The 22,797-nt window shown below is 38.5% G+C and overlaps 2 protein-coding genes across 5 annotated transcripts; one reads left to right on the forward strand and one right to left on the reverse strand.

The window, feature by feature from the left end:
• Positions 1 to 957: 957 nt before the first annotated feature.
• On the forward strand, positions 958 to 4,883 carry LOC146665806 (uncharacterized). 3 transcript variants are annotated; one of them, XM_085413566.1, is made up of 5 exons: positions 958 to 1,720; positions 2,055 to 2,146; positions 2,493 to 2,687; positions 2,776 to 2,852; positions 3,109 to 4,883. In XM_085413566.1, exons 1-5 carry the CDS (start codon positions 1,570 to 1,572, stop codon positions 3,746 to 3,748), a joined length of 1,155 nt encoding a protein of 384 aa, XP_085269692.1. In that variant the 5' UTR covers positions 958 to 1,569; the 3' UTR covers positions 3,749 to 4,883. The 3 variants fall into 3 exon arrangements, with proteins under 3 accessions (XP_085269692.1, XP_085269690.1, XP_085269691.1); XM_085413564.1 differs by lacking the exon at positions 2,055 to 2,146 and having other exon boundaries at positions 977 to 1,720; positions 2,599 to 2,687; XM_085413565.1 differs by lacking the exon at positions 2,055 to 2,146 and having other exon boundaries at positions 993 to 1,720.
• A 2,632-nt stretch (positions 4,884 to 7,515) lies between these two features.
• Positions 7,516 to 21,662, reverse strand: prkab1a (protein kinase, AMP-activated, beta 1 non-catalytic subunit, a). 2 transcript variants are annotated; one of them, XM_085413567.1, is made up of 8 exons: positions 21,549 to 21,662; positions 20,031 to 20,234; positions 19,735 to 19,904; positions 19,414 to 19,507; positions 18,720 to 18,834; positions 18,343 to 18,476; positions 18,081 to 18,149; positions 7,516 to 12,144 (listed from the first exon to the last, which is right to left on the reverse strand). In XM_085413567.1, exons 2-8 carry the CDS (start codon positions 20,178 to 20,180, stop codon positions 12,067 to 12,069), a joined length of 810 nt encoding a protein of 269 aa, XP_085269693.1. In that variant the 5' UTR covers positions 20,181 to 20,234; positions 21,549 to 21,662; the 3' UTR covers positions 7,516 to 12,066. The 2 variants fall into 2 exon arrangements, with proteins under 2 accessions (XP_085269693.1, XP_085269694.1); XM_085413568.1 differs by having other exon boundaries at positions 20,031 to 20,213; positions 21,549 to 21,642.
• Between the last annotated feature and the right edge of the window lie 1,135 nt (positions 21,663 to 22,797).

Consider the following 22,797-nt stretch of genomic DNA (forward strand, 5'->3'; position numbering starts at 1 on the left):
CTTTTTTCTGATTTTGGTTCTGATCTGTATCTGTTAATCAAGAATATGAAACGTGGTTAGTAGAAATCATTTAGATGGATGTGAAGAACAAAAAATAGTGAGCCCAGGTGACGTCTGCTATTCTCTTATTCTGATATCTGTAAGTAAGAAAGCTTTCCCTTCAAAAGTCAAGTCACAATAAGGAAACAAAGTGAGAGCTATAATGTGTATTTGTTGGTTGAGCACATCAGTCACATCATTTTCATTTACATCACTGGAAGGGCACCACAGATTCACCAAAGCAGCTAATAAAGCATAATGAAATACAATTTTGCCTCTTTCTTGTGAGATTCTATAATAGAATGAAACAGTAATGCCAGTTATAAATAAAGACAATAAATTGAATGAATTACGAAACACTTATTTCTATTACAGCTGAAAATATTGTGTAATACTACAACCTGAAATGACAAATAGATTGCGTTGGCCTGTACAGGAGATAAAGAAAAAAAATTTAACAACAGCTGTGAAATGGAATAGTCCAAATCACCAAAGTAAACTGGACCTGGGCTTGTTGCAGGGAGCTGAAGTTAATAAACATCTTGTGAGTGTATGCACTCACACTTAGGACCATATAATAATAATAAATATGTCCGTGATGAAAGTTGTTCAGCACGCTAACGTCCTTAGTCCACTCTGTATGCTAGTATAGGTCTAACCGTTTCACTCCTTTGATTTTTTTCCTCGTACTTTTTTTTTTTTCTTTTTGTCTAGTCTGTCTTTGTACAGACCTGCCGTGTTCTCCGTCATTTTGTACAAAACTGTTTTTGGGGCAAATAAAATGCAAGTAGGGATTAAAACTGCAGAATTAATGATTACCGGTGCTGGAAATGCTAGCGCTTGATGCAGTGTTTTGATTTTGCTGCCACTCATGCCCACAATGCAATGCGCGAAAGTCATGTGGTCTGTCAATCTCTGTTTGCTCTATCCATTGTAGCTTTGCTTTCTGTCTTCTGTTGAACACATCCAGTCTTATTTTTCTTCTCCTCTTCTCTGGAGATAGAACGTAGTTGAAAAAAGCTGGAATAAAGTCCGGACTCAATGGATTATCGCTCTTTCTGCTTAAAAAATAAACATAAACATTTCAGTATTTCTACTTTAGAGCTTGCTAACTTAGAAAGCACGACAGAAAGGCCACGATGCATGCAACTATGTGGTTTTGCACTCATCAGAAACCACAATGATAGTCTAGTAAAAAATGAAAATTCTTATGTTAGAAAGCTTGTATTTGGTAACTTACCCGATATGAAATGATTGCTGCACAAGCGGAGTCCCATCTTTCAGTCTTGTTTTGCTTACTCCTGGCTCTTTTAATAGCGCTAATCAATTTAGCTCGCCTTTCCGCATCTTTGGGAATGCGCTAAAACGACGGACCTTTCTTTTTTCTTCATCTATTTGTACAACATGGAGCGCAACAGTTATTGACCATGGTTAGCCTCCTTCACCGTGGCAGTCAGCCGATGGACTACTTGCACTAACACTTCCGCGTTCTATGTAGTCCTGCCCCAGTGCTTCCGGTGCGGTTAAACCATGGCGACGTTCTACACTCGCTGCCTACAAGAGCTCCCAAAATTGAACATCACCGATGTTCATCGGATTTGCAGAGTGACGACTACCCCCGCCAGCAAATTAGATAAAGGATTTAAGTTATATGCTGCATCATATATACACAACTACGAAGGTAAGAAAACGTAAATTAACCGACAAAGAAACGCTAGCTAACGTCAAATGCAAACACTACGTTACTCCGCTATGTCCTTCATTTGATGTCAGTTCTCTACATTACATGTTTTCTTAAACGGTGTTTTATGTCGTCCTAAACTATAGTTGAGGTTTTCTTAACTAATGTCACTTTTGTAGTTAGACACTGTTATAATGGCGTTAGGTAGTTGGCTAACTATGGAGGTAGTTAACTACCTAATGCTACTCTTGCTAAGTGTAAAATATATATGTTTAAGACATGCTGAAATGAGTAATACAGAAATAATGCTAATGGTACTTGTATCTTTATTCAGTGTCCAATAAAGACAGGTTGTCAGGGGAGGTCGGTGTGAGAGCCCTGTGCTACAGGTCAATGAGGAAGAGTGAGGCACCACACAGACTAAGTGTAGGCAGGAAGCTGTGTAAAGTTGTTAATCCCCGTTCAGTGGGGTTCAGTTCATTTAAGCATTAGTTAAGTTCATTCCTAAAGGCCCATCAACTTGAATGTTTTCCTTGTCTCCCTGCTTTATCACTCCTAATTTGACTAGTCAGATAGTTAAATCAACGTGTGTTTGGGTGATCAGAAACATTTGACAACAAGTTAATACTGCAAATATACACAATCTAAGTTATTACAGTTATCAAGCATGGTTAAGTTGTTTTAATAGGGAGAGAAGGAAACACTGAACTATGTTCCTGTTCGGCTCTTCCATGAAGATGTTACATTTTTAATTTTCGTTCTTTCTTCTTAGATTAAGCTTCTGGATTCATCGCCGGTGATACTGACACATAGCCAGTGCTCTTGTGTGGCAGGCGCTGTTATGTGCAATCACACAGTGGCACTGCTCTTCCAAACAGCACACTACTCACAACTCAGAGTGCCGGTTGTCCCCCCTGTGCATAGCTGCACGGAATCTGAACAGCAATGGCACAAGCCACGGACAGTGGTAATTTAAATGAGGTTAAAGTTTTTGAATTAGTCCATGTTTACATATGAACAGCAACACCATCCATAGTAAATGTGTCTTCTGTTAGGGTGTGAAGCCAGGACCCATCAACTCCATGATCTTCACTAAGCCGGTACCAAATAGGATGGCCCAGACTGGAGTACGGTAATTAGATTTGTAAAATTTGGTTTCACGTGTTACAAATGTATGTTGCTATTTTTTTCATACATACATGTGTCAGAATAGGTATTAATTTACATACAACATTACACTTTCTGAAGACGGCCAACTCAGTCATGTACATATACATCCCAGTCTCTAACTTATGCACCACTGTTTTACACCTTTTAGTTTTTAGTTTAGTTGTTGTTCAGTATAACAACCTTCTTCCTTACATTATTGTCATTGATGTTTTCTTTAGGAGTGGCTTCTACAGAGGCATGGTGGGTCCGTTACCAGATCCCTGCTTGTTCAGAATAACGGAGGCATATGCAAAATTTAATATTGAGGACAGGCCACTTGTGACCACAATGAACATGAGACCTGACAAGCCCCTTGTGGAAAGTGCCTTTGGGCTGGTGCAGGAGGGCAGTGTTCTGTCATATCAGCAGCCGGTTTTGACAACCTGGTACATCACACTACACCGCGATGCACCACCAACACCGCACTTGCCTCTGGAGGGGTATGACATCTTGCCATCAGATTGTGTGTTTGTGTGCTCAGAAGAAGAGCTTCTGCATCTGAAAAGCTTGTCTGTAACTCTGGAAATGGCTCACAAAATAGAGGAAGCTACACGTGAGCAAAGCTCTTCGTCTGAGTGGCATCAGCTCCGCAGGCCCAGAGTGACTGCCTCTAGGTTTCGGGAGGTGTGTCACGTCAGAGGCCAGAGCTCGGCCGAGTCACTAGCAGAGCGTATATTGAAGGGAACAAGGCAGACAGCAGACATGAGGAGAGGAACTGAGATGGAGCCTGCAATAGCAGCAGAGTATAGTAGGCTAATGAATGTTAACTACTCACCCTGTGGTCTGGTCATTCACCCCATTGCTTGCTGCATCTCCTGATGGTGTTGTTTTTGACCCCAATGAATACCCCCAGTTTGTCTTCGTCGAATTCAAATGTCCCAATGTACAAAACTTTATTGACTGCAAATATGTGCAGATGGAATGTGGTACCCCTAAACTAAAAAAGAGCCACGCATATTACTGGCAAGTGCAAGGACAACTGCTCATCAGTGGGATGCAGTGGTGTGACTTTGTTGTGTGGGCACAAGAGGACTACCTAGTGCAAAGAATATACATGGATACAGATGTGCACAATGCAATCAGAGAAAAGGCAGACTATTTCTTTTTTTACATATATATGCCAAGATACCTGTGTTTGAAAAAATGAACAGTGAAAACAGCAAAAAGAAAAACAGATCCTTCAGGCTGGCTGGAACAAAATAACTGATGTTTTATTTTCAATATATTTCATGAATTCTTTTGTTGTTACATGTTACCTTTATGTGACATCAATAAACTGTTATTTAAGCAATGGCATCAATTTAATTTTTAAAAACACACATTAAAACGTTGAATTTGTGCAGAACTTATTTACATGGTAAGTATTTAAAACTCCATGCCTAGCATACTGATATACATTTAGACAATAACACAACTGAACTGTAGAAAATGACAAATGGTATTTTTGATGTTCCAAAAGCTCAATGTCACTTATGATTTTAAAACGATTTAGTGATTTACTTTATAATTTTGATAAACAGTTTTGTTGAATCTGAATAGTAATATAGTAATATAATTAAACAGTATTATTAACATTAAACATTTGCAATGAATTTGAATTATCAATAACTGAAACTCAACTATCAGCACTCAAGTACCAGTTCTGTAATCAAGTATTGTCAGCTGAGAAGGAAGAAATGCAACTGTAGTGGCCTCAGCTGCAGGTCATTTTCCATAAGTTACTGGCACTGGTGTCTTGGGAAAAATCCATCTTGTCTCACTTAACCCATTTTTTAACTAATGCTGTGTTCTGGTAATTTGACAGCATACATGCCACTGCAAACAGTTGGTTGATATTATAAACATGTGACATGGTAATGATGCTATCAAAAAGTTTGTTCTGTTTGATCCTCCTAATGACTCGCTCCACATGTACCCTGAGTCTGGCTATGGCCTGCGTCTCCTTAACCTGGTATGCTGGCATCTGCTTCTGCTTAGATAGAAAAGGTGGGCAGTACACTTTGCATTTACAACAATCAGTGATTAGGAAGCCCTTATCTACCATCACTGCCATGTCTTCAGTCAACTTCTCAGCAATGCCTGATTGTTTGAATAGTTCCTTGTCACTAACCGAACCAGCATACAGATTAGAGATGAAAAGTAAATATCTATTTTGTTTTCATTAAGACTGGAAAAACTTTCGAAATTTAACTGATGGTGACCTTGGTATATTTTAAACAGTTAGCTTGAATAGAACTTAGGTGTACCTGGTATAGAATCGGATGTCAGTGTCGGAGCCAGCAAAACGCTGTAACCCAAATTCTCGCTGGACACGTAACTCCTGTATTTCCTTCCTCAGAGTCTCCACGTCTTCGGACAGGTCTTCTGCAGCCGATGCAGATATGTCCAATGCAGACGGCTCAGGGACTGAGCAGTAGTCATGATCTCTTGTAAGACTTTGCTCTTCTTGATCGTCAGGAGGAACTAGTTCAGGGCGTCGCTCCGTTCTCTCCCAAACACTACGCCGCGGTGGTTCAACTTTATAGCCATTCCACTCAAAAAGTGTTGGTACAGCACCTTTAATAAGCCTCCTTCGACCATCGAGGGTTGTTGGCTCTATGAGTTGATCACTGGCAAAGTGTCTGCAGCAGACCCTGGTGTGAGAGGTGATCGTGAAATGATCCCGGCGTATGTTTACCGGCCATTGTCTTCTCAAGTCGGAATGGGTCGGAAAGGCATGAAAACTTAGTATGCCATTAAATTTGGCTGAAGCTGAACAAAGTGGGACACAGCAATGCTCGGAGTATTTCTTCTCCTGTTTTTGAAAATGTTCTGTTTTAAATACTTTCCTTTTTATACTCATTCTGAAGCGACATTAGCATAGCTACCGATAGATAAGCAAACGTACCGGAAACGCACAAGCGGTACTATTTGGAAACGGAAATACGTCACATGCCCTAGTGCAAGTAGTCTATTGCTTCCGAACGTCATCCCCCGGAGCTCTGGGAGACACTTAAAAGAAGTGGAGGATCTATCGGTTTTGTGAGGGGTAAGTGTGTTAGCCCTAACTATTAGCCTAAAAGCCATCATCAGTATTATACCATGTTTTGGGTTCCTGAAACTGGTCCATCGGGTTTTTGTCTCCCCAGAAACACTTCCGTTGTGTTTTTTCCTATTTGTTGTTCTTTTTTGCTATATCCGTTGTATTTTTTCCTATTTCCATTGTCGTTTTCCTTATTTCCGTTGTGTTTTGTGTCGTTTGCAGCGTTTTTCTTATTGCTGGTGTTTTCTGAAGTTGCAGTCGATTTGGCCTCTCAGGGCCACCGTATAAAACAGTAAATGAGAGCAGGAACACAGATTCTGCACAAAGACGTAAACACAAAACGCGGACCCAACGCATCCGAATCAGTGAGATGTCGCCTTTCTCACCTGACGGCACGGACACGGAAACGCCGTCAGGGCTGAAAGCCGACAGCTTTTGAAGCGTCGGCAGGTGCTTTGTGTTTTCGTCTTTTTTGCGCTAGATTCTGAAGCTGCAGGTTTTCTCTCTCTCCACACAATATTGACTGAACCAGCAGCCAAAGACCATCCAAATTACGCTGCACGTTTCGCTTTACATAAACATTGTCACGTATTTCCTCTTACTTTTGCTGTTTTGCTTCCACCACGATAAAATCACACTTCATGTAGAGCTCTCTCTAAATCGATAATCAAAACCCACCCCTACTTCTTACCCATCAGTCTACGGTGTCGGCCGCTGTTTTTTTTTTTTGTTTTTTTTTGTTTTTTTACTTACTTCCAACAAGAAAGCCTCATTTCTGCTGTTCAATACTGAACAAATTTAAACTTTTTATGCAAAATGCTTACGTGTGTCTCTAATCAAACCTCTGTAACTTTGCTCTGCTTCACTTTGTTATTGTAGCGGGTCAGGGCTGTTTGGGGTTTTGTTTTGACAGCTATGTTCTGTTGTTCCAGGCGGCAGCGTTATGTTGCCATGGTTACAGGTGATGCTTTCTCTCTGCAACTGTGTGTTTCTGGATGGAGAGAGCGCCTTTTTTGGTTGTTACGCTAGAGCTGCGCCGAGCAGTTGTGTTAGCGTTGTGTGTTCATCTGTTAAATGATAATAAACGGCTGTGCTCGATGGCTAACACTGCAGGAAGCAAGACTAGACGTTACCTCTGTCTCCTCCTTGTCTGAGCTCGCCACAATATTTTTAAGGTCATCTACTATAAAAACCCAGACCAGGAAAACCTCCTTCATGTTTTTCTGTGTTTTACCCTCAGTTACTTCGACACAAAGGAATCTGCTGTGATGCTTACACCTTTGATAAAGCCTCGCAAGTGTCAGCTTTCTTTTAATAGATACAAAAATATAGATATGTACTGATAAGTGATCAGAATTATAATATTTCTGTCTGAGTCAAAAATTTCCCCGATTCAAATCGAATCGATCGAATCATGGATCGAATCGATTCGGGACCTTGTGAATGTGAATCGAAAAGATTCTAGAAATCAGTGACGATATCCAGCCCTAGTTATTACCCATATAGTATGAAAGATAATGTCACAGCTAGCCAATGTAAAATACTTATTTATTAGACACTTTTTAAAAATAATTACATAACAATTATAAAGTAAAAAATAAAAAACAAAAAAAATAAAACATGACATACAGTAGATAACAAATGATGTACAGACCACTGAGTTTCAATGCAAAGTGCATTAACAGAACAATCTGTAGTGGAGAAAGCAGGAAACAGCATGTTTCAGAATTCATAACAGCAGTATTTATTTTTTGAAGAGGGGCCATATAGGATTTTTAGGATATATTTATAATACTTCATGTTAAAACTTTAAAAATGTACCATATGGTTGGAACACAGGTTTTTGCCAATATTTTACACAGGTATAAAACAGCTTTCAGTATCATTCTCCATGCAGGTGTATGACTTTAAGGTGTCCTCTGAAAATGACAAATAAAATACTTTCCCAATTCTGCAGGGGCCCTAATATGACTGGAATGCAATATGCACTTTATAAATAATGACTGTGTAATGACTGCACAAAGGTCAGTCAGTTACTGAAGGTTCAGCTCTAATGATCAAAATGGCTGCAGTCATGTTATAAATTAAAACATGATGCAATATATAAATTTTAAAAACATATTCTTTAATAAATACCTTTCTTAGAATGAAAAAAAGTGCTTAAAAGGTTTGCAAATTGCAATGATTAAAATGACTACGTGAAATGGATTTATATGTCTAGCATGGTAACATCCCACAATCACCTTTATGTCAGTCCTGACAGCAAAATTAACATGAACAAATGTGACTTCGTCAAAATCAAAATAATCAGAGTCATATTTTTATGGTGATATCATGCACAGACACAAAAATTATAAAATAAAATGATGTTGGTTCAATTCACACAGCTTTAAAAAAAAAAAATTCAGTCCTTGACGCCCTATCAAATCAACACAACACACACAGAGCAGAAAAGCTCACACATTATAACCACAAATTTCAGGAGCAGTTGTTTAAAATCAACAAAATAATGGATCTGAAACATTATTTGAAGGAAACTGGTGCTCACAATGATCTATGCCACATCAGCTAAACCAGTAGGGAGCAACTACCTGGTGTCACTCTTGATAAAGTACATCAGTAAAAGAAGGAAGGATGTGTGTGATGGCACCTATATAAATCTACACAGATGCATACATTAGTTTATTTGGAGTACATGCCCTAAATTAAAGGCTTATTCGCTCTCTTTTTTTTTTTAACTCTTGTCTAACTTTTGACTGGAATGGTCATAACCACAGCTAAGACTAGTTTTCACAACAAAACAATGTAGGAAAAAAAAAGATATATTGGTGAATAGTTGACAAAACTTATTTAATGTGCTCAGTATGATCATCGCTAAATAAATAAACAACAACATAACACAAAAACAGTTAAGCTACCACAGTGCATTTTGTCTTTCTTTGACCTCAACATTTACATTCTTGATTGTGCCGCTGTGGTTTTCTCAGCCACGAGAAAGACAAAAGCAGCGCGTACTTATCTGAGGTCTTTCAATGAGGTTTTCTCAGCATTAGTAATCATTTTGAGTCCTTACATTTTTGTCTGTTTTAATTACAAACGTGTTCATGTTCTACCACATTCTGCTAAGAAAAGATAAAGTTGAGCACTGCAAAGGGCAGTCACTGGAACAAATAGAGGCAGATTAAGTGGGAATGGAGTGACATTACCATACTAAAGAGATGCACTGTAACTGGTAATACAAATTGTGTGCATAATCTCAGAGTTGCTAACCTCTTATAATGTTTAGGTTAATCTATAACTGTCATGCAGGTTACAAGAATTTACTGAGCCAGTATTTTCAGTCACAATATAGACATGGGTGCCATCACTTTGGGCATCACTCAATGCCACTGTATATGCACTTGCCTTAATCATTCCCTTACAACCTTTGAAAAACCAAAATGTACCAAATAAAAAGGGGGAAATTACATTACACATTAGATCTTGACAAATTAAGTATTCAAGTAAAACAATCTTTACTGACATACATTGTGTAGTTTTTTCAGAACAAAACAACCTAACAACAATCAGTAAAAACCAAACTCATTAACCCTCTGGGGGCTGGATTCAAAAATCACAGCAAAGATCATAGTTACAATCATTCAAGTGTTCCCTTAATTGTCTTAGCACTATCCGGTTGTTCAGTCTGACGTCACTAGCCGTGTCTGGGTCTAAACTCCGCTGCAGGTCCATATATCAAACGATCACTATGGCATTACTGAGAGTTGAAAAACTGTCTAAAGTCTTTCATCTTTAATAAAATGATCGGCGTTCTGCTCTACCAGGTGTAACAATTGAGTTTAACATCCAGGCATCCATGAAAACGGAATTTATGACATTTAGCGGAGTTAGAAGTTAGCAGGGAGTTAGCTCGCTAGCTTCTATCTAAATACAATATAGCATGTCCTGACTGCGGGGTTTTGGAAACAAATTAAAACGTACAGCTCTGCTATCACTTCCAGCATAAATGAAGACAGAAAACTAAACAGCAGTGACGTTTGTAGGGTTACTGAAGTTGGGCTAGCTGGTATATAATGATGTGCTACGTGACAGCTAGCGACACAGCTATGTTAGCATAATATAAACAAGCTATCTTTTTTCCCACTCGATAAAAGTTAACGTGAGTGTTCTCGGTGGTCAGGAACAAATGTAATCGCATGGCAGGATGCTGTAAAAAGACCAAACTTCAGCCAGGAGAACAAGTGAGATAATCCATCCACAATACGAGGTTAGTCATTCATATACTGCTGCATGGGCTGGGCTGTAGTTACATCCTAAGGTTTTAAAAACTGAGCTTAAATAAATGATTAGCGGTAATAAAAGCCGAGGGAGGTCAACAGTGATCACTGACTGTTTTAGGAGCTTTTTGAGATCAAATAGAAGAAAATACGTAACATTAAACATGTTAACAACACAAAAGCCATATTAAACGCAGACTACTTTAGGCCCGGAAGTAGGATTCGTCGCGTCATCACTGAACAACCGGATATAGTATATATAAATTAGTAGTCATTTTGGTACTTAACAATATTTAATAAACTAATAAATACAACATTAAGAAATTAATGAAAAATAATTTACCACATTTCCTTCATTTTAGCAAAGTGTGAGAGAAGCTGTGCTTTTCTCTTTGCTGCTTTACTGTGAAATTGTTTTTAATTAATTAGAGCACAACTTTTCATTTTATTAAAATGCACTAAAAGCTTTGCAGCATGTGACGTTAACAAACAAAATGCCAAAAGACAAGCTGGCACAGACAGCACCGTCAACTGCACTTTTCTGTCATCAGCTGACTTTGCCAAATCAAAACTAATACACAGAGCACTGCAAACAAACCAACCAAGCAAACCTACTGGTGTAGGAATCATGAAATGCCTCCACTTACCCTTTACTGTTGGCTCCCTGCATGCTTTGTTAGTTCTTGCTATTAAAATGAAGCTATAGTGGGTGTTGGTGGCCAAAGATTGTATATTAAAAGGGCGATCGTGGCTCAAGAGTTGGGAGCTCACCTTGTAATCGGAAGGTTGCCGGTTCGAGCCCCGGCTCGGACAGTCTCGGTCATTGTGTCCTTGGGCAAGACACTTCACCCGTTGCCTACTGGTGGTGGTCAGAGGGCCAGAGAAATCAGATTTTATGGAAGTAAAATAACCCTACTTTTCTACTGACTTATGACCACCGTAAACACTTTACTAATGAGTTTATGCTTTCAGTCATCTTATGTAATACTAAATTATGTTCACTTTGGAAACTGCAGTCGCATTCAGGGTAAAACTAGGGAAAAAGCAGGTTACTGTAAGAGCACTGTTGTGTATGTAATGACTAAGTGTCACAACCACCACTCGTTTGCCAGTTTAAAAAAAAAAGAAAAAAAGAAAAAGAAATAATACTTGAAGTACCCAACATCAGGCTTCAAAACAGGTGCCCAAAAACCACGATGTTCTATATAATTGTGTGAATGTGTGAATGACTGAATGTAGTGTAAAGCGCTTTGGGGTCCTTAAGGACTAGAAAAGCGCTATACAAATGCAGGCAGGCCATTTTACTATAGTCTATGTTACGTATTAAATATTCCTATAGTAAACAGAGTAACACAGAACTGAAGTGAACACAGTGACCCCATTTACCCACCAATCCAATCCAGCTATTAGTTAGTTGCGCTGATATATGACACAAAAATCAGATGTGATGTACTGCATGGGAAAAGCAGGATCATCACTTAAACTGCCTTTTACAGCAGGCTTCCTTTAAAATAACTCTTTTCTGTCTGTTTTTCAGTAAGTGGCTGTCTAACTGAATCATTTGTTATTTGTATGTATGGCTTTTAGTGTATTACTGTAAAGCAATTACTATAACCCTCAGTCCAAATTTTTTTCTGGGAATCAAGTCAACATTTTACAAACTTAATTTGTTCCCTCGTGCTTATTCAAGGCTGCTTCTTTTGGTCAGAATGGATCTAACTGGTGAAACCTGGAAGGAATATACACTAGATTTTTTTTTTTGAAAAAAAGTGTGGCTAGCATTTTGTACACTCGGTGTACAGTTAACAACAGCTCCAAATATAGAAAAGAATGCTTCATCAGATGGGCTTATAAAGCAAGGTGGTGACATATTTCTTCTTATAGCGATGTGTTGCACTGAGTACCATCACTCCGTCCTGTGACAGAAAGACACAACACACAGGAAAAGTCAATTTAAAACCTCACGCAATGCATGCTTTCAACTAGGATGGAAACAGTAGCATCAGTCTTACCATGTACAGTTCCACCATGCTATAAGCCAGTATGGTTAAACTGTAATTGGTAGGGCTATGGCTTTTTTAAGACACACATGAAACCAGAATTGCAGCATCATGGTTGCAGGCCTCCTCCTACCAGTCAAGTAGCAGTTCACACCCAAGTCTGTTCAGACTCGCATATAAATGTAGATAAAGAAAAAAAAATGAAAGAAGAAAATACTGGCAACCGCCAGCCTCCTGGTAGACACATCTATGGTATTGATTTCAAAATCCTACGTCACCTTGTTCTGAAGTTTCTCGTATTAACAGTGTTGGGTTTATCTTGGCACAAACCCCGCTGGAACGCGAGACCAACAACTGCACGACAAACAAGGCAAGAAGGTACTGTCCGTGTTTGTGGCTTGCAAGGGAAGCCAGCCAAAGTTGAGGAAAAGATTCCTTCACCTGAACTCAACCAACTTCAACTGATTCCTTCGCTAGAGCCCTTTTTATTGTCAGCAAGCAATCATTCATGAATATGCAATTACAAATACACGTGACATTCTTAAGCAGGCATATCTGAACAACTAGTGATGGGATTTCCGGCTCTTTTTAGAGAACCAGCTCTTTCCGTTCGGCTCACTGAAAAGAGCCGGCTCTTTTGGCTCCGAACTGGCTCTTCAGGTTGATTTGTTGCTTTAATTAATTTATTATTAACAATAATATAAAATTATGCACAAAAGGAATTACTAATTACCTGCATGAATAAACTTTCTGAATCCTTTATCATCTGCAGCTGAAAATAGGATGATTACTATACCTTTCTAATGTGAGGTTGTTGTCCCTGGCTCTTTCTCTGTCTTTTACATTTTACATTGTACATTTGTTCCATATTTAGAAAGTAATTCTGTAAACACTTTCTTGCTTTTAAAAACAGAATTTCCTTTTTATTTTCAAATTCTTAACATGGATAATGATGGTAACATTTCTTGGTTTACTTCAACAAGCTTCTTGGAAAAAAAATCATATAAATCAGCCCAATGTTGGAGGTACAATTGAAAATGTCACTGAAAAAACATTAACGTTAGAGAGGTGTAATGAACTAAAAACATGAGCATATAAAAACATTGTGCCAAAATAGAAAAGAATGTTACATAAAGTCAATAACTTGCTCAAATGGCTTTTTTCTTTCCAGTTGTTAGAAGTTTACCTTTGGTAATGATAACTTTTGAAGCAATTTCTTTCCTCTGTGAAACAAAGACGTGCATCACATTTTTCACAGAGGGTGGTAGTTGCATTCACCTTGCAATTTTTGCACCGACCTCGCTTTTCACATTTTACAGGCCAATGTGCAACCTCATCAGTCCGGACATCCTCTGGAACTCCAACACGAACTCTCTTGGGTGGTGGAGGTGGTGATGAGATGTTCTGTGATGGGTGCCCCCTGTGTGATTTCCAAAGGATCAGGCTTGTGGCAACTTCTGCCTGGAAGCTTCTTTGTTTCAGTGGCTTTTGGACACCAAGTAGCTTGCAGTCACGACGGTAAATCAACCATGCGTTGACAACACCGAGCATGATGGTTTGCCAGAACAGGTAGAGATACCACCTCCGTGACTTCATGTGGTACTTGTACCTTGCAATGCAGGCGTCAAGCAGGTCAATACCCCCCATGAATGTGTTGTACTCCTTCACAATGTGTGGCCTTTTGACCTCAACAAATGCCTTGCCCGATTTGCTCCAGCGACGGATTGTATCTTGAGGCTCAGTTGCACAATAGGATGAGATGAGGGTAACAGATTTGTTGTCATACCACTTCACAATAACCATGCTCTCCTCCTTATTCACCCTGGCATCAACAGATCCCCTGCCTCTCTGGGCAAGACTTTTTTTCATCTTCAAGCTGACAACCTGCTAAGCGATTTCCACGAAGTGTTCCTACAAAGTAGATCTGTCGCTGAAGAAGTGTGAGCACAAGTGGGGCTGAGGAGAAGAAGTTATCAGCAAAAACTTTGTAGTTTTGCTCAGCTGGCAGAGTTTCACACAACTTCACCACAACATCTCCTCCAATCCCAAGTAAAGTCTTCTTCCCAGTACCACCTTGATAAACAACAAAATCATGGAGCATACCAGAGGATGAGCACCAGGCCCAGATTTTCAATCCCCAGGGGTGGGGCTTTCCCTTCACATACTGCCTTATTGGGCTGTGTGTCCCCTTGAAGGGTACCATTTGCCCATCAACAGAGTTGTACTCCTCTGGGACGATATCCAGGCATTGTTTGCGAAACATTTCAAGCCATGGACGGATCTTCCAGCACTTGTCTTCTGCATCTCTGTGTAATAAATCTGTATTGTCAGTGAAATGTAGAGATCCCAACAGGGTTTGAAATCGGTTGCGGGACATGTTATCTGCTACCATAGGACACCTGGTGTCATTTTCCCAGTATGCTCGATTTCCAGGCATTTGGCATAGACCCATCCTCAGATAGAGACCAATGAGTATTTCTAGTTCTTTAACAGTGGTATTTACATTTCTCAGATGGTTGGAGTTTTGTACACTGTATAAATTTGTTTGTTCCATTAACAACAGCAGCATATCATCTGTGATGAAGTTTTTGAAGTACTCTAGTGGAGTGTGGATCTCATCTGGAGGTTTGGCACAGGGTCCCTTGAATGTGGTCTCAGGGGTTTCGAACATTTCTTTCTCCAGGAGAATTTTTGTCCTTTGATAGCTGCCTTGGGCTGCCCAGTGTCCATATGGCTTGAATGTGGCTCTGTCTCTAAATCACTTGAATCACAACTGTCTGAATCACTGGATTCACTTGATTCATCACTCTCCACGTCTTTGTGGGGGATGTAATTAGGGTCTTCAGAATCTTCATCTGAGCTACTTTCACATCCCTCATACTCACTGTCCTCTGCAGTGATAAACTCCAGCGCATCTTGAACACTATATTTTTTCTTTTTATCCATTCTACAAAAGAGTGAAAATGATAAAAAATGGGGGGTAACTGAAAAACGCCTCGACAAAGCTAAAGTAAAGTTCCATCACAAATTTAGGTAATTTAAAAAATTAGTTATGCTTGAATTTAGTTAAATATGACTGAGAATTAACAACAAAGAATAAATTTACTTAAAATAACTGAATGAGCTAAACTGACTAAGCAAATGATCAGTATTTGTCACAGCGATGTTTAACAAACTGATTCTAGATCAAATTGGTTCAGAAATATTACCAAACTAGGTTACAAGGGACCTATGACATCTTATCTAAAGTTTAGAATTGCTGAATGAGTAAAAGCTTACCTTTGCAAAAAGAAAAGAAAGTTTTTAAAATTAGCACAGCGGTCTCATTAGCTAACCAGGTGGACCAAGACTTTGAAAATGGTGTCTTGAACACCCAGAGTGCCTCACTTGTCACATGACTGAATTAGTTTGTGCAGTAGACGTCACTTAGGGACTTTATTAGTTAAAAGTCAAAGTTAAACCATTATAAATAGTTTTTCTTTAAGTGTAAAGGGGCAGTGACACCAGTGTCACTGTGGGTCCTTAAGGGTTAAAATCAATCCTTTGATTTTTCTGAAAATCAACAGAGCCCCTTATAATCCCGTGTGCCTTATGTATGAATTCTGGTTGTGTTTACTGACCTTGAAACGATTTTATGTGGTACACGGCGCTCAAAAATCTGTCAAATGTTTCAGTACGACTTTGCTAAGCTACGAACCCGCACCGCTTGATGGATTGTCGGAGCATTACGGCTATCGTAGGCAGGAGCCTCACGGAGTGATACGTACTGCGCTTCAACATAATATTACCGTATTATGTGTATAACCTCTTTTTAAGTTTTGTGGATATCATACATGGTTATGCTGAGGATATGTCGGCCAATTTCCACTGGAAATACCTTTTGGTTAAACTCTTAGCAGGGAATTTACACTGTTACATTTTTATATAACTTTAATGCACATAAAAAACAGCTGCTTGTTTAAGTGAAAATACATTGATGGGGTTCTTTGCACTAATAAAGTTGTGGAGTTGTAAAGTATTTTGTCTAGTGTCAATTATATCGTCAGTTATATCGTTATCGCAAATTTTCAAATGTATATCGTGATAAATATTTTCGGTCATATCACCCTGCTCTACTAATAAGGATATGATTTTTATCAGCACACAGATGATTATATATTTCTAAGCATAAATGATTATATGTTTCTAAGCAGAAATGACAATATAGAAAATATCACCCTTACAAACAGGACTTTCAGAAAACATGACCTCTGACCTTTAAGTTGAGGTCATGTTTTCTGAAAGTCCTGTTCAGAAAACTTTTAGTAAATACACTTTTGGCATCAATTTGAAGGTGATGCGTCACCTTCTTCTCAAGTTATCACATTCACAAACTTGAAAGGGTGCCCATGGTGGGAGTCCTTCATCAAATCACCTCTTCAATAAGCTCTGACATAAAGTGACATTATTTTGAAGCATTAGATTAATAATATACATTATAAATAAAATATATCAATTAAATTGTATTACTATTGAAATGTGTCAGATATATATAGTAAATATATATATTTTTTTTATATATTTAAAAGAAATGTATAAAAATAAAAGCTTGCTTTTTTTCCTTTTTTCTTTCCACAGGCCAGTAACACTGAGTCACTGACCTGGGATTGTTAGGCTGCAGACTGAATTATCCTAAACATTAACTATTAACATTAATTACTAACATCTACACTATCAGAGTGTCTGTTTGTGCAGCAGGAAACGTGGCCTCAAACCTCAGTTCTGAGAATGGTGATATGCTCACTTTTCTTCATTGCAGCCACCACATGCTCCTTTAAAGGTTACGGACACACACGATAACTCATTCACTAGCACATTTAAACACACAGACACACATGGAGGTGCACAAAACACACACATAAACACACTACCTCATCCAGGAGAAGCAATACTGTCAGAACTTTTTTTTTTTGCCTCCTAACGTAACAAAGACTTCCAAGAAGACCAAGTAAAGGCTATTTTATATTATGCCTGATTTTTGTTTGACATTGCTGTACTATTTATTGTTGCATTTGATTTCAACATCTCATGAATACAATGAAAGGGTTTATTTGTTAGTTAAGTTTTAAGCTATTAAAAGCACTGCAATTTCTAGAATTGAACTGTCTGAACAGTTTGTTTTAAAGAACCTATTAAAGGACAGAAGTATTTTTTAAATCAGATTACTCAACCAAACATAAGACATAATGAAATAATGTGATGCATATTCAAGATTGTAACTTTGCAGCATTACTAATATATCAACAGTCATTAAGAAGATGAGAAATTACAATTAGTAAAGTTTCAACAGAGCCACTTAGATTGTCCCCAAAATGCAAGTTTTTCTCACAGGTCACACTAGTGAACATAAAGTCATTAAAAAATGTGTTTAAGCTAAATACAGCAACATTTTATCTGCTTCATGTACAACTACTTAACTACATTACAAGAGAAACCAAATGGAAAAAAGTGAATATCTGACCACCCACTACCTGAAATGGAAAATACACATAGTTGTTTTCCACTCCTTTTTTTTGTTGACATGCAGACATTTGCTGTGGCTATCTTGAAATGCAAGTAAAGTTTGTTTTTCCTGTCAGAGAGTTGAAAGAAGGAGAATTATCTGTCCTTCATCTGTTCTTGTCCCATTTATCAGCCTTTTTGGCAATGCATAGATTCAATCTGCTGTGCCAACAACGTGCAAGCTTGCTAAAAGCAAAAGCATCAGCAGCGCACACTTTCTGTTAAAATGCTTACAAAGCCGATCAAGTTTTCTCACACGCTACCGAAAAACATCAAACACAAAAATCTTAAAAGTCACCCTGAAACCTTACCTTAATGGAAAGTGCATAGAGGTGGTTGAGCATGACATGGTTGGGTTCTGGGAGCAGTGCAGGGTCACACTGAAACAATGACAAACAAAACAACAACATTTAAAATAAATGATCTGTATTATTTATTCTTGTGGATGCATTTTTTTTTTTCACAATTTTGTTGTACGTGTACAATGACAATAAAGGGCTATTCTATTTTTATGAAATGCAGGCAGGGGAAAGTGGGAATAAGCCAAATTCATCTCAGATTACAGCTACTTACAGAAATCCCAGTGTCTTTGTTAAGGATGACCTGTAGAAGGTGAGGTGGAAGAATGGGTGGAGATTTTAACTTCTCTTCCTGTTTAGGGACATAAGCATCCTGATGATATGGCCCAGGAGGAGAGCTAGAAAGGTCTGAGGGGGGGGGAAAAAGGGGGGGAAACAGTATGACAAGAACATTCAATTATTTTCAAACCTATAGATTTTAACAGCAATGTTGAAATCCATTAAAAAAGGCAGGAACAAAAAAAGTTGGTCTTTAAAATGAATGAAGATTCTTTTTGAACACTTTTATACCCCTGCTTTCCAGACATGTAGTCTGGATCAGTAAATGTTTAAAAAAAAAAGCACAGATAAACAGTGGCTGTCAGCACTCACCTGACATGTCAGAGCATTTCTGCGAATCCACCATTAGCGCATCAAAAACCTCAAAGTCAGTCTTCTTTACCTGAATGATATTGTTGACTGTGCCTAGCTGACTGGTTACAACAGGCTGTTAGGAAACAGGAGACAATAAAACTCACAAATAAAGCTCAAAAGTATAGACCAAAAAGACATACTTTATATAATAGCAGGCCAGTGTTTGCTTTAACAAGCATCATGATGTGAAGCAAACCACTTAAGCCTCTTAAACTAATGTCCACTCATGACTACTCTACCTCTAGTCATGGTCCTCCACTGCACCATTTGTCCTGATTACCATATGTGTGTGCTAATATTTTATACACTTGTTACTATATTTCTGAAGAGAGAAAAAAAGATGTTTATTGTTAAAGCATGACATCAGATAAGGTGACTCAGATACATGCCTGCAGTCAGTCATGAAGCCAGCTCATCATAACCTACACTAGTGGCCTTAATACACTCACAAGTTATTACTCATAATGTAATGATAATATTAATGCATTAGTGAATATATGCTTTTGTCTACCCAGACTTTACAGGAATGGCAGAGCTGCAGTGCCTTTAAAAACTGAAACTGCTGCAGATTTTGTGTTGAGGTCTAGGTAAGTAAAGTAAAATATGCTTGTTTGACAACAGGTCATAAATGACTGTGAGAGTAACGGCTTACCTCAGCTGGGTCGTGGGTCCACTGACCATCCACGTAAAATTTGTACTGATGCTCCCCCTCAGGTAGATCGACAATTGCCACAAAGGTGTTCTGACTTTGATAGATCACAAACAAAAGAAAAGAAAACATTTGGCACACAGGTAAGTTAAACCAGCGATTAACAAAGAAGAAGAACTCACATTCTTGGCTTGTTCTAGTAAACCTTTCTCATATGCAAATAGGAATAAAAGAAATCTGTTAAAACTCGAGTTTAAATCTCAAAAGATAAACAGCCAGAAATTCAACCTGAAAAACATGTTCAGATTTATAACATGCTCTCACCTTCTAATAAGGGGAATTTTGTTGGTCCAGTTGTTGAAGGATCCAGAGAGGTAGACCTCCTTTCCATCTCCTTTCCAGCGAAAGACTGTCGGCCGTTCCAGAGTTGGTGCTTTGTCATCTGATTCTAAGTCTTGCTGCCAAGCAAGGAACTCCTCTTTCTCTAAGGGTGCCTTAAATGCACATCATACACAAGAATATTATTTATCAACAAGGATTAGAGTTTGAAGAGATCTACAGGGCCAAGAAGGCTATAAATTCTACCTGATATGCACCTCTAAGAGAGCAGCCCAATTTACCTTTATGTCCTCTCCATGAAAAATATCAGCATCCTCTGGGCTATCCATGAGGATTTTTGGCCTCTCGCCCTCTTTGATACCTCGGCTGTCCCTCCGCTGCGCCTTCTCACCGTGGCCCATTGCAGCCCTCTCACTGCTTGTATTCCCCATGGCTTTGTCTTCTTGCAGGCTGTTACAAGGTCACTGCAAGTAGAGTTGATTCAGCTGTGTAAAGAAAGCCATAAAGTCAGAAGAGACTACATAACACCTTACAGATTTATTTATAACTGCTAAAGGCTTACTGGTTAAAATGTTGCTTTTTAGGCCTGCAACTGTCAAAAGAGACATTTTAGGTACCAATGCTATTTATAGTGACTTCTGCAGTAGAACAAGCTGAATCATGTGGGCAGACTACAACTTTTCCATTTCTAAGTGTATCATACTGAACAACTATGAGTTCCTTTATTGACTCCAAAACAATCCCTGGGACGTTAATACCAGATATCTTGTATATGTTTCAGTGTCAACTGTCTTGTTATGTTAGTTTAAATGTGATCCAAATAAAACACGTCTTTCAGCATGATACCTATTTCCTCTAAAGGATGGGTGTATTTGTTTGAGTATACCATTCTCTCTGGAATACATTTACATTACTGCAGGTCATTTATAGGCCTATAAATATAACGCTGTTCCTTACACTTTTAGCTTACACTCAGTTATCTGCAATATAAAAATACAATTACAGAACAAAAACAATTTTCTAGCCAACACTCTGACCACACTTTGTTGTTCTTTTACTTATAGAACAATATCACGGAATCTGCACTGCCTGCTCTGTCAGTACACACAAGTAAAGGTAAGACAACCTTTTTAAAAGAACAGCAGAAACCATAGTTACAGTAATGGATTACTTATTATTGACCTCATAATGTTATACAATGAAATAAAACTCTACCTGAAACACTCCCACAAGTGACACTGGAGGTTTTAAAGTCAAATGATGTTTTACTGTTATGATATCTGCCAGTTTATTTTACTTTAGAAAAAGTATGAAACTGTATTTGGAAATACCACTGAATGGGAGTGTTACTGGAATATTCTAGTACCCTGCAACATGAAAACATTCCCATTTCAGTTTCCTTAGAATAACTTGGCTATTTTTGGTTATATGATGATATTTATGGAAGACGATGTCAAACAGGTGTGTACACATGTATGCGCAGCGTGTTTAGATCTTATCAGCACTGTGTTTACATACTAGCATCAAAGGTTGTGACATGCCTGCGGTTATGTTAGCTCATCTTAACGTCTAAGCTCCATTCCAACTTCCTGTGGCCTCATACTCTAAATTATACCAAATAAACACGAGGCTGTTGTAAGACACATGAAATAGAAGCTATGAAATACAGCGTTACTAAAGCTAACATTGGGTAACCTACTAGCATATGTAGCCCAAACATGCTATCTGCTTCGACTTAAAAGGTGACACCAACTAATAAATACAAACACCGACAAGAAACGTAGGGTTGTTTTGTTTACCTGAGAAACGTTTGCCGTCGTAGATATCGATGTCGACCTGTCAACTACCTTCCATCCCGCACGAAAACAAAAACATTTGATCCTTCTAGCAGAATCCGGCCCCTGTTGCGCATGCGCACTTTATCCAAATGCAAAATATTAATGCACCCTGACCTCGTGAAAAGCAAAATATTATCCGTCACTACTACCGTCGTTTATTGTCTCATAAACTACTCTTATCCATAATAAATCTTTTGGTTTAATGTTCGACTATTATAACCTTTTACAATTTAATTCTCTATAATGACAGACGTAATGTCACGTACTCAACACTAGATGGAAGAGTGGGTCAAGTAGCCTGCAATGTGGGTCAGTACAATGGATATAGAGTTGTGTTTAATGAGCCAATAGAAGCATGAGACTTTTTTTCTTTAATACAGTTTAATGAAAATGTGCAACATTTGCTATATTTAAAATGCATATAGCAATCCTTCAAATCCATAGAAAAACACTTCTTTCAGCTTTGATGATCCGCAGACTACCTGCCTCCAACTTGACCTATCCCTGGCATCCTTTGATATGACAACCCTCTGCATAGTCACCTTCACTACATCCATGAATCTTCTCTGTGGTCTTCCTCTTTTCCTCTGGCTTGGCAGCTACATATTTAACATCATTTGCCTATTATATTGTCATATCCCTCCTGTGCACATATCCAAACACAGACTAAGCCTGAACTGTACTCATTTCTAATCCTTTCCATTCTGGTCACTCCAAATGGAAATCTTATCATCTTCAACTCTGCCAAGTCCAGCTTTGCCTCCTGTCTTTTTGTCAGTGTCATAATCTCCAATCCATACATAAACATAAATATAGATGCAGATACTGATAGAATATGTTAATAGTTCTAAATATGATATGCTTATACATTGTGTTTCATACCACCAGTTAGGCTAATGATGTCTTGCAGCCAGTGACAGTGCTTTGGGAAAATTTAGACTGCTGGTATAACAAAAACACAGCAGCTTTATCCTATCCCTGATATCTAATATGAATGTGTTCCTTGGTATAATTGCCTTTAACACATTTCACAAATGTAATATGAGGAATCAGATCCAGCTGTGAGAATGCCTAATACGGTCACCTAAATAATTGTTTGAATTCAAAGCCATGCTTCTGTGATGATTAAAGTATCAATGCCCTGTAGAGATAAAGAGATAGAGACGAAGCAGCAAATCACCAGTCCTTGTAAGGCAGCCCGATCTAACTG

Source organism: Rhamphochromis longiceps, linkage group LG7 (genome assembly GCF_057381845.1).
Source record: "Rhamphochromis longiceps isolate RC_006_pf linkage group LG7, R_longiceps_female_GT1.1, whole genome shotgun sequence".
Lineage (NCBI taxonomy): Eukaryota > Metazoa > Chordata > Actinopteri > Cichliformes > Cichlidae > Rhamphochromis > Rhamphochromis longiceps.

What these genes read in the sequence shown, in the direction of transcription:
- prkab1a (XM_085413567.1), bottom strand. Translation starts at nt 20,180, where the DNA reads ATGGGGAATACAAGCAGTGAGAGGGCTGCAATGGGCCACGGTGAGAAG. An exon ending in GAAATGCTCTGACATGTCAG is followed by an intron (nt 18,477 to 18,719) that starts GTGAGTGCTGAC and finishes CCCCCCCCTCAG; the next exon opens with ACCTTTCTAGCTCTCCTCCT. An exon ending in TCTATGCACTTTCCATTAAG is followed by an intron (nt 12,145 to 18,080) that starts GTAAGGTTTCAG and finishes TTTCTGTCACAG; the next exon opens with GACGGAGTGATGGTACTCAG.
- LOC146665806 (XM_085413566.1), top strand. Translation starts at nt 1,570, where the DNA reads ATGGCGACGTTCTACACTCGCTGCCTACAAGAGCTCCCAAAATTGAAC. An exon ending in ATATATACACAACTACGAAG is followed by an intron (nt 1,721 to 2,054) that starts GTAAGAAAACGT and finishes ATCTTTATTCAG; the next exon opens with TGTCCAATAAAGACAGGTTG. An exon ending in AGGCACCACACAGACTAAGT is followed by an intron (nt 2,147 to 2,492) that starts GTAGGCAGGAAG and finishes CTTTCTTCTTAG; the next exon opens with ATTAAGCTTCTGGATTCATC.